Consider the following 15,836-nt stretch of genomic DNA (forward strand, 5'->3'; position numbering starts at 1 on the left):
GGGCTGCTGCCGCCTCCCTTTGAAGGTCACCTTAGAGATATTTACTTTGATGTGTCCTGTATATACTCCTTTATGTATATGACTTCTTGACTACTTCCTGTTCCAATGAAAGCTCCCCAAGGACAAAGGTTTCCTTCATTTTCTGTGTATTCCTAGAGCTTAGCGCAGTGCCTAGGATATAATAAATATATACTAATTGATTAGGATGGGGGGAAAGGATGGACTTGTGGAGAAATGACAGTGATGTCATAATATAAAAATACGGTTGTGGAATACTGCATATACATACATTTTTCATGTGTAGTAAGTCCCCTACTCAATGAAAAGACCATAAACATTGACAGCAGAAACTGACTGATAACAGCAACAAGAGTTTGAGGTTTCTAGCCCTTTCACATCCATTATCTCATTTGATTCTCACAACAATCCTGTGAGGTAAATACTAACCACTGAATAATTAGTAAAAATAATGAAATAACTAATTAAATAAGAGACTGGGCAAAATGGGGACATTTTTCAGATTAGAAAACCCAGGCTCCAAGATTTTTATGAAATTACACAGCACGTGGCTGAGATGGAGTTCACAGCCTGCCTACAACCTCTGGGCCCATGAAGGCACTCTTGAAGATCTGCTGATTGATTCTGACCTCTCAACCAAGGAGCTACACACAGCTCCTGACACTAGTGACCGAAAAGGGTTTATAAGATTGATAGATTACACTAGAAGGAACCTTAGTTACACACAGTCTGTTTAAATCTATTTTAATCATGGTAAGTGCTCACATTTCATCAAAACAATCCCAAAAGGTGGGAAATCCAAGTGTTATTGTCCTCATTGGTTAGAGTAACTTGTCCAGAGTCACACAGCTGATGTTACTAGGACTCAAATGTAACAATTTTCAAAATCAGCATAGTAACAAACATGAGATTATATCATTTATTTATATAGTATTTTATAAAAGCACTTTCTTCAAGACAATCCAGTGAGGCAGCAGAATAAACACTGTGATCATTATTTGTTAGGGTTGGGTCTAACTCAGACTGGCAATCTAAGACAGAAAGGGACGTCCAAGTCAGCAACCTTCTAGCATAAGGTTTAAACAGCAGTGACAGAAGAAAATATATATCTAATTCCGTAAAGATGCAGTAGCAACACAGCTACCCCAACATCATGTGAGTGAGCCAGGGCAACCAAGTACCAGTGTTCTGAGCATGCTCACGTGCGTGTGTGTGCACGCACATATGTGCATGTGTTGCATATGTAAAATAACTCAAAGTGGTTTTATATACACTGCTCTCAAACTATCCCCAATGACATAGATATTGGGCCAAGACTGGTTACACTGACTTTATATCTAGTCAGCCTGGTGTTCTCTTTCCCAGTCAGGAATGGGGTTCCTGGCCGTTCTTTGTATTCCCCCACAGTACCACAAACAAAACCAGCAGCCACATGTTTGCTAAACAATGTTCCACAAAGTCCTGCAGTAGCAAAAGATGGAGGCTGGGCAGGTAGCATCAATCAGATGTGGTAACAGCTTTCAAGATACGAGCAAGGACCATACATGCTCAGTTGGATATCTTACCCCACAAGAAAGAAGAGGGAGGAAGATAAAAAAAAAATAAAAGGGGGGGGATGATGGAGGGGAGGGCAGATGGGGGTGGAGGTAATCAAAACAAACACTTTGGAAAGGGGACAGGGTCAAGGGAGAAAATTCAATAAAGCAGGATGGGTTGGGAAGGAGCAAAATGTAGTTAGCCTTTCACAACATGAGTATTGCGGAAGGATTATACATAATGATACATGTGTGGCCTAGGTTGAATTGCTTGACTTCTTAGGGAGGGTGGGTGGGAAGGAAAGAGGGGAGAGAATTTGGAACTCAAAGTTTTAAAAACAGATGTTCAAAAAAAAAAAAGTTTTTGGCATGCAACTAAAAAATAAGATACATAGGCAATGGGGCATAGAAATCTATCTTGCCCTACAAGAAAGGAAGGGAAAAGGGGATGAGAGGGGAGGGGGGTGATAGAGGGGAGGGCTGACTGGGGAACAGGGCAACCAGAATATATGCCATCTTGGAGTGGGGGGGAGGGTGGAAATGGGGAGAAAATTTGTAATTCAAACTGTTGTGAAAATCAATGCTGAAAACCAAATATGTTAAATAAATAAATTTAAATTAAAAAAAAAGGTAAGAAAAAAAATAAAAATTAAATTAAAAAAAAAAAAGATATGAGCAAGGCCTGGAGATAATCCCTGCCCCCGAGATGGAGGCTGCTGAGAACTGCCTAGCTCTCTTTTCCAAAATCACACTAATTCTAGTAGCCAACTCTCAAAATTTCTAAAAAATCCTATAGCCAAAGGAAAGCTGAGCTCCAAGGGGCCCAGATGAGGGGGGTCACATGGCATTTTAGGATTCTATAAACAGAACTGCTCTTCTACCCTTTTGCCTTTCCTAAATTATGTGTAAATAAACCTAATGAAAAACAGCCCCACATCATTATGCTGTTAATATTTCACCTCAAATTAGCTGACTATAAAACAAAATAAAACTTTTCTTTTAATTAAAGAATCATTTATCTGAGTATACATTCGATATGTCCAATCTTGGTAAGGCAACAACAAAATTTATTTAAACATCTTATTTTTGCCCACAATCATCCAGTTGCAATAAGTGAAATAAAAAGACCACTAAAAATTGGTTGTTGTGAAACGTACAAATACAGCTTGACGCGCATGAGAAACAGGGGCTGGGCCAGTGATTTCCCTGGCAATGAATGAAGAAAATCCCTCCGCCAGCAGACACATAGCCCTTCTTAACAACCCAAGAATTCCAGAAAGTTGCCTAAGAGCACTGAATGGTTCAGAGAGTCACAACAGGAATCAGAGGCAGGCCCTGAACCAGGTCTTCTTGGCTTGGTTTCTGTACCCACTACACCATACTTCCCAGCCCAAGGGCCAGTCACAAGGACCAGTCACAAGGACCTAGCTTGGCTATGCCACTCGATACCTGCATGCTTCTGGCAAAATCACTTACTTCCCTTTTTCCTCATGTACAAAATGAGAGGACTGAACTAGGTGACTTCTAGGGTCCCTTCCAATTCTAAATCTATGATTCTAATGGCAAATATCATTCCATTTGTTTGGCAAACTGTACAAGTTGTTGTTGGTACTACTGCTGCTACTACTACCATTGCTGCTGCTACTATTACTACTGCTACTACTACTACTGCTGCTACTACTACTACTACTACTACTACTGGTGCTACTGCTAATAAATGGAAGCAGCAGCTAGTAAATGGAAGAACTGCTATCCAGACCCTTCCAATCCTAGGCTAAATGTTCTCTTCACTATGTTATAATGCCTACCACTGAGATATCTCACAGGGGTTATAAAGATTCGATAAAGTGTCTTTTGCATGGGATCATGAAAGGCTGTATGATGGGGAGATTCACTTTAAATTAGATTATTATTTGATGTTTATATAGGATTCTCAAGTTTACAGAGCACTTTGTATACACCACCTCATTCAGAATCAAAGTCAGCCCTAAGAATCTCATCGCTTTCCAGCTACTGAACTTAGACACTGGATGAAATAAATCTCACCACCATGCCCTCCCCTCCCACCTCCGACACACCCCTCACACGTACCTTCATCGTCATCCTCCTTTTCTTTGTCCTCCAGGGCTTGTTTTTCCAGCTGTTTGGCTACCTCATCCACTGAAGTCCCTGATTCTCCCTCTGTTTCCTGTTGTCCTGCCGGTTAAATAATGTTGTATAAATCAAGCTTCATTGACAACAGCTTAAAATCAAACACTTCCTAGGCCCTCTAGAGAACAAATTTCCAAAAGGACCCCACTCTCAAGTTCAGAGAAACAAAACATTAGAAATATGGTATAACTGGTAGGATTTTTTAATGTCAAAAACTAACAGTAACATTATATGTAAAAATAAAATCAATAAGCACTTATCATGTGATTACTCTTTTCCAAACACTATGGTAAGGGCTGGGGATACAAAGACAAAAGCCAAACAACTCCTGCCTTCAAGAAGCTTACATTCTCTGGTGTAATACACACATTTACATTTCAGGATACACCAATGCTTTGTAGGCAAGGGTCTAGTAACTGGGAGTACAAGAGGAGAGGACAGACCAAGAAAGATCAACTGAAGAAGGAATTCCAAGAGGTGGAGGTAGGAGCCAGGACAGAGGCATGCCAATGAAAAATGGAGTGTCCTGGACCATCCACAGCACATAAGGCAGCACGGCTGCCCCTCAGAGAAAACAGAGGAGCATGATGAATACCAGACCTGCAGGGGTAAGCAGGGGTGGATTGTGAAGAGCTTTACGAGCTGGCAGAGTCTGGATTTTACCCTAGAGTAGTAAGTCAACAAAATATATTGAGTAAACATGGTCAGACACGTGCTTCAGGAAAACTATTCTAGCAGCTGTGCAGAGGGGACGGATTGGAATGAAAGGGTCATGAGGAAGAGAAATGAAATGCTATTGTAAAGGTCCAGGAGAACAAGGGCGATAATTGTGTAAAGAGAAAAAAGGGGACCTGTGACAGAAATACTGCAGAGACAGACACCCTAAGATTTGGAAACCGTTTGGCTCTGTAGGGTAAAGAAGAAAAGATGATATCCCAAGGTTAGTGAACCTGAGAGACTGGAAGAAGGATGGTACCCTCAACAGTAACAGGAAAGTTCAAAAGAGTTTGAGGAGAAAGGTAATTTAATGAGTTCTGGTTCACAGTCTGAGTTAGCCACGAGACATATAGTTTAAAATGTCCACAAGGCAGTTATGATAGAAGACTGTAGCTCAGAAGATAGGCCAAAATAGAGTTAGATCCAGGAATCACCTGCATAGAGGTGATAACTGAACCCACAGAAGTTGTAGAAAGTGCCCAGGAGAGTCTCCAGGGACACAGTCAGTAGGAATGAGCTGGATGTTTAGAACAGCTGCTGTGGTGAGAGGGAGAGAACAAGCCATGCCAGACTGAGGGTCCAGTTGGGTCTGTTTAACAAATGATTAGATAACATAATATCTATTAATACAACAAATATTTACCACCTTCCATATGCATAGCACAGGGACATTATTTTCCCTCAAGAGGTTTACGATCTAGTTAAGAAGAAAAGGAGAAATAAAAACTACTTAAATAGCCATATAAAATAGTATATGATGAAGGCTCAAATAAGTAGTTGTAGATGATAAATGCTGTACAAGTTAGAAGGAAGACCAATCAAGGTGAGATTGGTCAGGAAGGAGGTGCCAGATCTGGATCTTAAAAGGAATTGGTAAAAGAATGCTAGCAGCTCATTTTACAATTCAAAAATTACAAATTCAAAAGACATTTATTAGGGATCACCTGTATGTTGGAGGTGGCAGAGACAAAATGGCAGAGTAACAGGAAACTGTAGAGAAAGGTGTCCCCCTCCAAAATACCCTTAACTCCAAAGAGACCTAGAAAATGTGCCAGACTGAATCCTCATGGGGAAATCCAAGTCACAGCGAGTTATTTGCCCTGCCATGGTCAGAATATGGAGACAAAGAGTGGCAGACAATGGGGCCACAGGCTTAGGCTAGGAACATTCCACCCATGTGTAGCACTACGATGCCCTGGGAAAAGATTTTGACCATGGGCAAAAAGAAATACTAGACCTGTACCCCAACACCGTCAGACCCAAATCGAGGTACCACAAGAGGGACAGGTACCAATTGGCAACTTTGTCAGCCATTACTCAGTTCTAAGTCATAGATTCTGGGGTGATATTCCCAGGGAAAGAGGCCTGAGGCGTTCTCCACCAAGAAAGGATGAAGTTCAGAGGTGAGCAGCTAAAGTATGGCTCAGAATCCAGAAGCACAATAGGGGGTTAAGTTCCAGCATCTAGCTCAGCCTACTGGGAATAACCAAGACAGGAATCCCAAACCAAAAGGAGCCTATAATCCTGTCAGCCTGAACCAACAAAGCCTTCTGAATCCAGCAACACTCTACTGTTGCTCCCATCCAAACTCAGGTCAGGAACTTGCAGAGCTCAGGCCAAGGAGGCAGCAATCACACTTTGTCCAGGATCAGACTACTTTGGGAGCACTGAAAATTTGCCATTCCCTTGTCTGTGCCCACGATCCTAGAATAACACAATATCTAACACCCTAAGAAAGCGGCAATAAGACCAGTGTGGCAGAGCCCAAACCTAACATCAAGTCTAAAGTTGAGAAGAGCAAAACAACAACAAAAAAGAATCCTACCATAAAGAGCTATTATGGGGCAGCTGGGTGGCGCAGTGAGTAGAGCACCAGCCCTGAAGTCAGGAGGACCTGAGTTCAAATCCAGCCTCAGACACTTGACACACTTACAAGCTGTGTGACCTTGGGCAAGTCACTTAACCCCAATTGCCCTGTCTTCCCCCCTCCAAAAAAAAAAAAAAGAAAAAGAAAAAAAAAATTTTTTTTAAATCTATTATGGTGGCAGGGGAAGCTCCAGACACAAATCCAGAAGAAGAGAATGACTCCAGAACATTTACAAGCAAAGCCTCAGAGAAAAAACAGCTTGGGCACAAGCTCAACTGGAATTCCTAGAAGAGATGAAGAAGTACATTTTTTTTAAAAGAGTTAAAAATATATTTTTTTACACATGAAATGAGAGCACTTGAGGAAAAAACTGGAAAAGAAATGAAAGCTATGGAAGAACTGGAAAGGGATCTGACAGCTTGGCACAAGAGTTGTGTAAAATCTTCTCCAAGTAACAAACTCCCTGAAAATTAGAACAGATCAAATGGAAACCAATGACTCCATGAGACAAAAAATACTAAAACAAAGTCAAAAGACTGAAAAAATAGAAGGATATGTAAAGTACTTCAGAGCAGAAAGAACTGACCTGGAAAATAGATAAATTAAAAATTTAAGAATTTTTGGACTCTCTCAATGTTAAGACCCCAAAACATCCTAGACATCAGAGAAAGGATGGTTAGGAAAAAATTATTTCACATAATCAGAGTGCACAAGTAGACTTCTATACAAACAAGAAGGAGGTGAACAAACAGCTGACACTTCAACTTCTCTCATGTGACCTAGCCAAAGGAAGGAATACTTGTGCGTGTCTGAGCACAGAACTGGGTACAGAACATTTCACTCAATAGGGAAATTATTAGGTGGGAAAGGTAAGGAGGGGAGGCTGGATTTTGAAAAAGAGTAGATTTAGTCCTAAGTAAAACAAACTCTAAGTATGCATAAAAATATTTATAGCTTTTTTTATTTTTGAAGTTGCAAAGAATGAGACTTTAAGGGAGTGCCTTTAACTGGAGACTGGATGAATGAGTTATAAAATATGAATATGATGCAGTACTATAGTGCTGTAAGAAATGAGATGGTTTTAGACAAACATAGGAAGACTTGTAATAAACTGATGCTGGGTGAAGGGTACAGAACCAGGAGAATAGTTTATAGATGACAACAATTTGGTAAAGACTAACTTTTAAAGAATTAGGAATTCTTATCAGCATAATGACCAAACAATTCCAGTGGACAAATGATGAAATACACTATTCACCCCCTGGCAGATGAATGACTTGTATTGCCAAATAAGAGAAATATTTTTGGGGGTTGGGGTGGGGTTGGGGGGGGGGGGTGGCCAATGTGAAAATTTGTTTTGCTTGACTATATAGTTTGTAAATGGTTTTTCTTTTGTTCTAAATGGGAGGAGGCAGAGATAAAAAGGTAGATTTTTGCTAATTGAAAAAATAAATTATAATTTTAAAAAGTTTATATAGAACATTATACTAAGTTCTAGGAGGCAGGCCAAATTAAATTAAAGCAGGTTTCTTGCCCTCACAAAATTTACGGCACAGAAAGAAGAGAAATGACACACTATTACTGGAATAATGTTAACTTGGAATCAGGTCTACAGTGGAGTGCCTCAGAAGTCTTTCTTTGGCCTTGCTATGTTCAACATTTTTATCAATGATTTCAATTGGGAGATAAATGGTCCTGTTTATCTATCTCCCACTCTGCAGTCTCCTCCATTTGTTCTGTTTCTTTCCTGGGACCTCCATTTGGGGAAATGCTGATGTTAGCCACACATACTTCTAAACTGGCTCAGCTCCTCATTCTCTAGCCTTCACTTGAAGAAAACTTTTCCACAATTCCAGACTCCATATCCCCCATCCCTCTACCACCACCCCATATGGTATCTTCATGACTCTTCACCCTCCTTCAACTCTTTTAAGCATTATATTTTTCCAACAGAATATAAGATCTTTGAGGGCAAGGGCTTTCTTTTTGCTTTTATTTGTATTCCCTTTGCCCAGCACAGTGGCTGGCACCTAACAACCCTTTATATAATCTAATCTAATTGATCTAATTGACACAAATTTGGGAGACTTAGCCAAAATTTTGGATAACAAAAATCACCTTCCTTCCAAAAAGCACTGAGGCAAGAAAGAATGATGGACCAATTCTAATTTGGAATTTAACAAGGATAAAGGTTAGTAAGTTCACTTTTACCAACTGCCTAAGTGGAGGATGGAAGAATGGAAGGAAGGAAGGAATAACTTTATCATAGTTCATCTAAAAAAGATGTGTGAATGGCCAAAGCCTGGTAAGAATGGACAATGCGACAGGGCAACCAAAAGACCTAACACAGTGTCAGGCTGCATGAACAGAAGCAGAGTATCCACAGTAAGTGAGGTGACATCCCTGCTAAACTCTGCCCTAATCAAACTACATCACAAGTATTATGGTCTACTTTGAGCACCTAATTTTAAGGATAAATGGCAAACCAGAACATGGATACTGGAGGGTGATCAGACAACTCAAGTTTAAACCAGAAGGCTGAAGAAAATAGGGGCAACTGTTAGCCTGGAGAGGAGGGAAGAATCCAGGATCTTCAAGTATGTGAAGTGCTAATAAGAGGGAGAGAAATTAGATTTATTCTGTTTAACCTCAGAAATAACAACTAGGAACAGTGAGTAAAAGTTGCAAAGAGTCAGATTTCAACTCAAAGAAAAACTTCCCAATAATTATAGCTATGCAAAAATAGAAGAGGTTGTCTGCAGAGACAACAGTTTTCCACCACTAAAGAAAGGCTTCAAAGTAAGCCAATAAGCTTAGTTACATGCTAAGCACCTGTAGGAGGTGGCTATAGATGTGCTTGGAGAAGTGGAGCCAGAGGGTCTGAATTCAAATGCCACTTTGGTCACTTATTATTTGTGCTATTGGGCGAGTCACTCAAGTTCCCACATCATAAAATGCCATGGCTGGAACAAAACAGCCTCTGAAATACCCAGGTTCTGTCCAAGCCCTCCTTCTCTCTCCACACTCTTTTGTGTGGTTTTCTCTATGCAGAAAGCTCTCCTCCATATACGAACCTAAATGAGCCCCTCTCCTGAGCCATAGTCTCACACCACCACTTAATGGACATCTCACAGTGGATATCCCACAACCATCTCAAACTCAATGTGTCCAAAACATAACTCGTTCTGCTTCCCCCCCCAAACCCTCCCCTCTACCTCACTTACCTATATCTGTTTAAGGACACCACCAGGCCCCTAGTCTCCAGGTTCACCACCTCAGTCCAACTTATCCTCAACTCCCCGTTTTCCTCTCTCTCATATTCAGTCATCATCCACAACATCTTCTAAGTGCCCTCCTTTCCACTCACACAGCCAACACTCTAATCGCCTCTCCCCTAGACTACCCCAATGGCACACACTGGATGGTTTTCTTCCCTCAGTTCTCCCCCTCTTCAGTCCCTCCTCCACAGAGCAGCCAATCTGACCTTGATACTCCCCTTCCCTAGGCATAAACTCCAGGTGCCCTCTACTGCCCCAATAGACCTCCACAGCCTGACCCCAACCCAACTTTCCAGCCTTGTTATACATTCATCACTCCCCTTCCAGCACTCTACAATCCAGCCAAATCAGCCTTCTCTCTGTTCCCTGGCATGGACTTTCCCTCATGACCACCCCATTGAATGCCCCCACTTCAAGACCTAGCCTGAGCACTATTTCTGAGGCACACTCCCCTGTAAGATATCATTCCAAGTTAACACTATTCCAATAGTAGTGTGTCATTTCCTACCTTCTGCCAAGGCCTTTTCTAATCCCTGCCCCTTCCTCAATTAACCTTCCTATTTTGTACTTATTTTGCACACACTTATACATAAAAACACAAATTTCTACATGTCTTTATAAATTCCTTGACAGCAGGGATTATTTCATATTTTGTTTTTGTATCCCCAGAATCAAGCACAGTAGCTGGTACAAAGCATGTTTTAGAAATGCTTGTTGATGCCATGATTCAATTCAAGAAGAATACTGTTCTGGGACTGATTGGACTGACAGTCTAAGTTCCCTTTCAACTCAAGAAACTGTGTGAAAGAAAAGCTAGAGAACAAACAGCTGGATTTTATACTTCAAGGATCTGTGATTTCATATTCTCCCCATTGACCCAGATCACAAACCCACTGGACCTTAGCATTTTAGACTCAAAAAAAAAAAGAAAAAAAAAAGCAAAGGAAAAAAGTCCTCCCCCTGGCCAGCCCAGTGGGGTGCCTCTGAGCCTCCCCTAACTAAACCCTTCCTGAGAACATTCAATCCAATACCAGGCCATGATCCAAACAGGACAGGATTTGCCAGGGTCTTCTCCATGCCTTGAGTAGAAAATGCATAGCAATTTAGAGAAAGAACCAAATAACTATAAGAGAAAGTTAGAGTTCATTATATCAATGCAAAGGGGAGGGGAGACAAGTCATTACTGACGTGGATATGGCAAGAAATGAAAAAGGATTTCAGGAGAAATTATCAAATACAGTATCTTTCATAAATATGCCTAGGAAGGCTCACCTCAAAATTTTGTGAGATGGATTATGAGAGGAAGAAATTAAGTCTCCCAACTAAGAAGGAACAGAGCCAGAACTTCAAATCCAATGAACTTCCCACTAAACCACACGGGAGAGAACAGTCCATCATCAGTCATTCATTGGAAATTCACTAAAGGCCTACTATGTGCAAGACACTGCAAAACCAAGTTTAAAAAAAATTCTCTGCCCTCAAAGTGCTTACCTGGGAGACACAACAGCTAATATGCATGAAAATGTCAAAGGGCAAGAGAAAGAACTATGGTGTTCCAGGAAATTGTAACATTCAGCAAGTGCCTGTTTTTGATCCCAAATTTAGAGCAGGAAGGAACCTTAGAGAGCACTAATCCAATTTCCTCATTTGACAGTTGAAGAAACTAATACAAAGAAGCATGAAATGAGGTTTCTTCAGACTGTAAATCGATCTGGAGACAAGGCAAAATACATAAAAAGATGTGTGATGTACATTATAATTGTTCAAAGGAAGGAAGGAGTGAACAAGGAAGATATATTCTTGACCAGGAGATAAGCCAGGAAAATCCTATTGGAGTCATATCGCAGAGGACTTAAGTTTCAGGCTAAAGTTTATGGATTTCACCTTTAAACCAAGAAAGCCCAGATTTCCATCACAGGCTTGGTTGATAATTCCCCTTTGAGTTGGGCCAGGTGGCTACTAAAGAGGCAAAAAGAGCTGGAGTCAGTCACTGGTCAATTAGCTAGCCTGAATTTCAAAAATCCTAAAGCCACCCAAGACGAAGGGCCCAGTACAAAATGGCTCCGCTATATCTGCCTTTCTACCAGCTAGAATGCTGTCTCACCTAGAGAGCACTTGAATATTCTTTCTTTTCTTTTTCACAACAAACCAGCCAATCAATCAACAAGCATGGAGTGCCAATACTTCCGTGGCAGGCACTGTCCAGGGGATCGAGACAAAAATGAAACAATCCCTGCCCTTAAGGAACTTAGATTCCATGTTTTTCTCCCTTCCACATCTGTTTCTCTCACCATCTCCCTTTTCCTTTTCTCATTCAACTGAATTTATATAACACAGGTGGAACTGACAAGAAATGAGTATTTGCTGTACTTACAGAGAAAAGGTTCATGCTCCATTCTTAATTTAAAATCAGATTAAACACTTTATATTTCTCTTTGCTTTTCTTTGGATAGGTGACCTTAAATAGAAGAGACCAAACAATCCTCAGTCCTATCACAGGCAATGGAGAGGGTCCAGAAAGACTTCAGAAGAGATACAGGGGTAGTGTGTAGATGAATGGAAGATGAGAGAAAACTTTAACGGTTTAAACTAGAGTACTCACAATGGGAATGGAAAGAGACCAGAGGAGACATTGCCAAACAAGAAGACTTGATAACTGACTGGATGGATAGTGGAGGTAAGTGGAGGAGTTTAAGATCAATCCAAAGTTTTCAGGGAAATAGAAGAACAGTTAGACTTTGAGAGAAAAGGGGAAGCCAGGCAAAGAATCAGGTTTTAGAGGGACAACAGTTCAATTCTGCCTGAGACAGCAACCAGGCAACCAACCTCTTAATCCTACCTTGCTTACTACTGAAATGACTTTTACAAGTTACTGAAACAATAAGTGCCAACAATTTACCTTAGTGCTTTAACACACAACCTCAAGTGGTTTCCACAAAACCCCCTGTGAGGCTGGTGCTATTCTATCCATTTCACAGATGAGCACACCCAGGCCCGAAGAGACGAAGTGAGCAGCCCACAGTCAGAAAGTAAATGGCAGAGATCATGGCAGAGCACACTGCCTAGTGTCCAATTAGATTAAGGCCACAATGCAATGGTGGCAAGTTTCTAGACTGTGCCATCTTCTTTATGGTTTCAGTGGCTGCCTCATGGTGTGACCTTGAACAAATCACAGACTGTCCAGGCTCAGGGGTGGGGAACCTGCAGCCTTGAGGCCACATGTGGCCTTGTTAAGTCCTTGGATGTAGCCTTTTGACTTAATCCAAGTTTTACAGAACAAATCCTTTTATTAAGAGGATTTGTTCCATGAAGTTTGGATTCAGTCATCAAAGGGCCTCACTTGAGGACCTAGAGGGCCACATGTGTCCTCAAGGCCCAAGGTTCCCCACACCTGTAAAATGAGGGAGTAGGACTATCAAGTAGGTGAAGCATTTTACATGCATCATCTATCACTCCACAACTCCCAGCCTGTTTTTAGATCATGTTCAAAAAATCCAAAGGAAAGCCTGATGGATGTGGAAAAGGCTTGGATCCCTGACAGGTCTAGGGCTGTGCTAGATAACCTTTCCAAATACATCCCCATTTCTGCCTTATCCTCAAAAGACTGTGGCATCCCTCAGAGAAGTGATGTCACCACCTAACACAAAACCTGGCAGTCCAACAGGCAACAAGCATTTATGAAGCGCTAGAGCCCCCAAACAAAATCCAAAAGCTCTGGGGATATAGAAGAAAGCAAAAACAATTCCTGCCCTCAAGAAGCTCACATTCTATTAGGAGAGAGAGCAAGTAAGTAACCAGGTATAGACAAGATAAATACAGACAAGACCCAATGGGAGGTAACTGGAGAGAGAGGAAAGCTTGGGGGGAGGGGAGGATGACAGTCAGACCCTGAAAAGGCTTCCTGTAGAAGGTGGGACTTGAGTTACATACAGTAAGTACCGAAAAAATGCTTGTTTGATAAAGATGAAGAAATAATAACTTGGTATGATTTCTGTAAACTTTTAGTCCTGACTCTACCTTTCCAGCTTCTAGCACAGTGTGTGGCTCATAATGAGCCCATTAATAAAATACTTGTTATTTTATTAATATCCTTCATAAAGATTAAGGAAGAAAATATGATATCATTTATTCCTATCAACTTTCGGTTATTTCTCCTTTATGTTTGCTGCTCTTCTCACAGCATCGCAGTAGTTTTGACAAATGCCTGCTGACTGATAAAAAGATTAAGGAAAAAAGCCCCTCAGTTTCTGTAAACTTTCACTGTCTCTTTGCCCGGGGGCCCAGTACTGAGTTACGGTCTAATAACTGCCTGGTGACTGACGATTGAGAACACGACACTGAGATCGTCCTGCACACTTTGAGCCGAGTCCCATTTACCTTCCCACAGCACCAAGTCAGTCAATGAGCATCTACTATGCATATTCCGGGGGCAGCTGCTGGCACGGCCCGCCGGTCCGGGAATCCAAAGACAGCCTCGGACACACCGCAGAAGCCCCTGCTTGGCCCTGCGGTGTCTCTGCTCGGAGAAGCCCGAAGCGGTCACGGAGCGTCTGGCACAACAGAGCCCGCGGCCCCTGCCCTGAGGGCGGCGAGAACGGCAAGGCTTGTCCGGCAAACTTTTCGCGCCTCGGCCCGGCCGGCGCCTCCGAGTCTTTCCCCCCAGGCCGGCTTTCTCCCCGGCCCAGGCACCGGGACGAGAAGCTGGGCAAGGGAGCCGCGGGAAACTCGGCAGCGGCAGCCCTGGAGGGGGGATCCAGTCTCAGGACCTGAGGTCCCCGGCTCACCCGAGGCTGAGGGGCCCAAAGAGTCCTGGGCCTGAGTCCGGGGAGAATGGTAAGAAGCGGCCAAGGACAAGGGGACGCGGCGGGCCCCGACCCCTGGCCCCGAGGGGCAGGGGCGCCCCAGCCCGGGGGCTCAGAGGCCGGGGCCTCCCGGGCCGGGGCGCCACCGCTTCCCCTTCCACGGGGCTGAAGCGGCGGCGGCCCGGCCTGCCGCGACTCCGGGGTCCGAGAGTCCTCCCGCCCCCGGCCCGACCCTTTACCTGCGGCCCCGGCCTTGCCCTTCTTCTTCTTGCGGCGCTTCTTCTTGGCCGTCTCCTCGGCCGTGGCGGCCGCGCCGTCGTCCTTGTCGTCGGGCTCCAGTTCACCGTTCAGGTGCCTCTCCGAGGCCGCCGCCTGGGCTGCCTCCACGCCCGCCATGTTGCTAAAAAGAGAACGAGAGGGCGAGCTAGAGAGGCCCGCTACCCGCGCAGCCGCCCGCGTCCGCCCCTGGCACCCCGCCGAGTCGCTCTCACTGGTGCGATCGAGCGAGGGGCATGCCGGGACGGTTGGAGGACCCGGCCGCGGCCCGCCCGCCCCCGCCGGAGGGGCGGAGTCGGCCGGAACCTGCCGGCCTCGTGGCGGGAGGGGGAGGGGGAGCCGCCGAGGCAGGGGCAGGGCCTGGGGCGCGTGACGTCACTCGCCCAGGCCGCGCCCCGGGACTGCTGCCCGCGGGGGTGTCCTTTTCGTCCCAGGCAGGAAAAGAAAAGTTTGCTTCTGGTTCGCTTCCGCACGTCCCACGTGCGCCCGGGAGAAGGAAGGGCCAGCCACCCACGTGCACATGCACGCAAGCTCCCCAAGGGCAAACCGCCTTCCCCTTCACGCGCGAAAGTGCGCCTAGGCAGCCGCGTGTTTAGTGACGAAACGCTGGGGCTCTAGGGGAGAATACAGATTCGTGTTCATTTTTTAAAATTAATTAGGCAGAACAAGTCTACGTGCCGGAATTGGTTTTGCCTGACTATGGATATCTTGTTGGGAGGATTTGGAATTTCGTTTTTAGCTTACGATGAAGGGTGGGAGAGAGAAATACATTGGTGTTCCTTTTTTAAAAATTTAATTAGGTTATGCGATGCGCCCTGAAAAACGTGGGCATTCCGAGAGTTGGCTTTGCAAGGGGGAAGATGGGGAGGAGGTAAAGGAAATAGATTTTATGAGAAAATAAATTTTACTTTAAAATTTAAAAAAAAGTTTGCGTCCTGTGCAGACAAAGTTTTTAAGATAAGTATCTCCAGTTGCATTTCTCTTGATTGGATAAATCGACTGCGCCAAAACGACGTGACTCCGTGCAGCGTGTCACGCGGACACTAACACTAAATTCAGTTCTGCGATATGATGGCCATAAATCAGGCGTGACGGCTTTTCTGTTATATCAAAAAAAAAAAAAAAAAAAAATCTCCGTGACCCCTGCAGGCAAAACCTGCCTTGTTTGATTTGATACTCCATTCATTCAGAA

General features: G+C 43.6%; 1 protein-coding gene across 1 annotated transcript in view; it reads right to left on the reverse strand.

The window, feature by feature from the left end:
- METAP2 (methionyl aminopeptidase 2) overlaps positions 1 to 14,845 on the reverse strand; it is a 41,675-nt gene extending 26,830 nt beyond the window's left edge. Inside the window, exons 1-2 of the mRNA XM_036759688.1 lie at positions 14,608 to 14,845; positions 3,645 to 3,749 (exon numbers count right to left, since the gene is read on the reverse strand). Coding sequence (XP_036615583.1) covers positions 3,645 to 3,749; positions 14,608 to 14,764 — 262 coding nt within the window. The 5' untranslated portion in view covers positions 14,765 to 14,845. The remainder of the gene's footprint in view (positions 1 to 3,644; positions 3,750 to 14,607) is intronic.
- Between the last annotated feature and the right edge of the window lie 991 nt (positions 14,846 to 15,836).

This window comes from Trichosurus vulpecula, chromosome 5 (assembly GCF_011100635.1).
Source record: "Trichosurus vulpecula isolate mTriVul1 chromosome 5, mTriVul1.pri, whole genome shotgun sequence".
In the NCBI taxonomy this organism is placed as follows: domain Eukaryota; kingdom Metazoa; phylum Chordata; class Mammalia; order Diprotodontia; family Phalangeridae; genus Trichosurus; species Trichosurus vulpecula.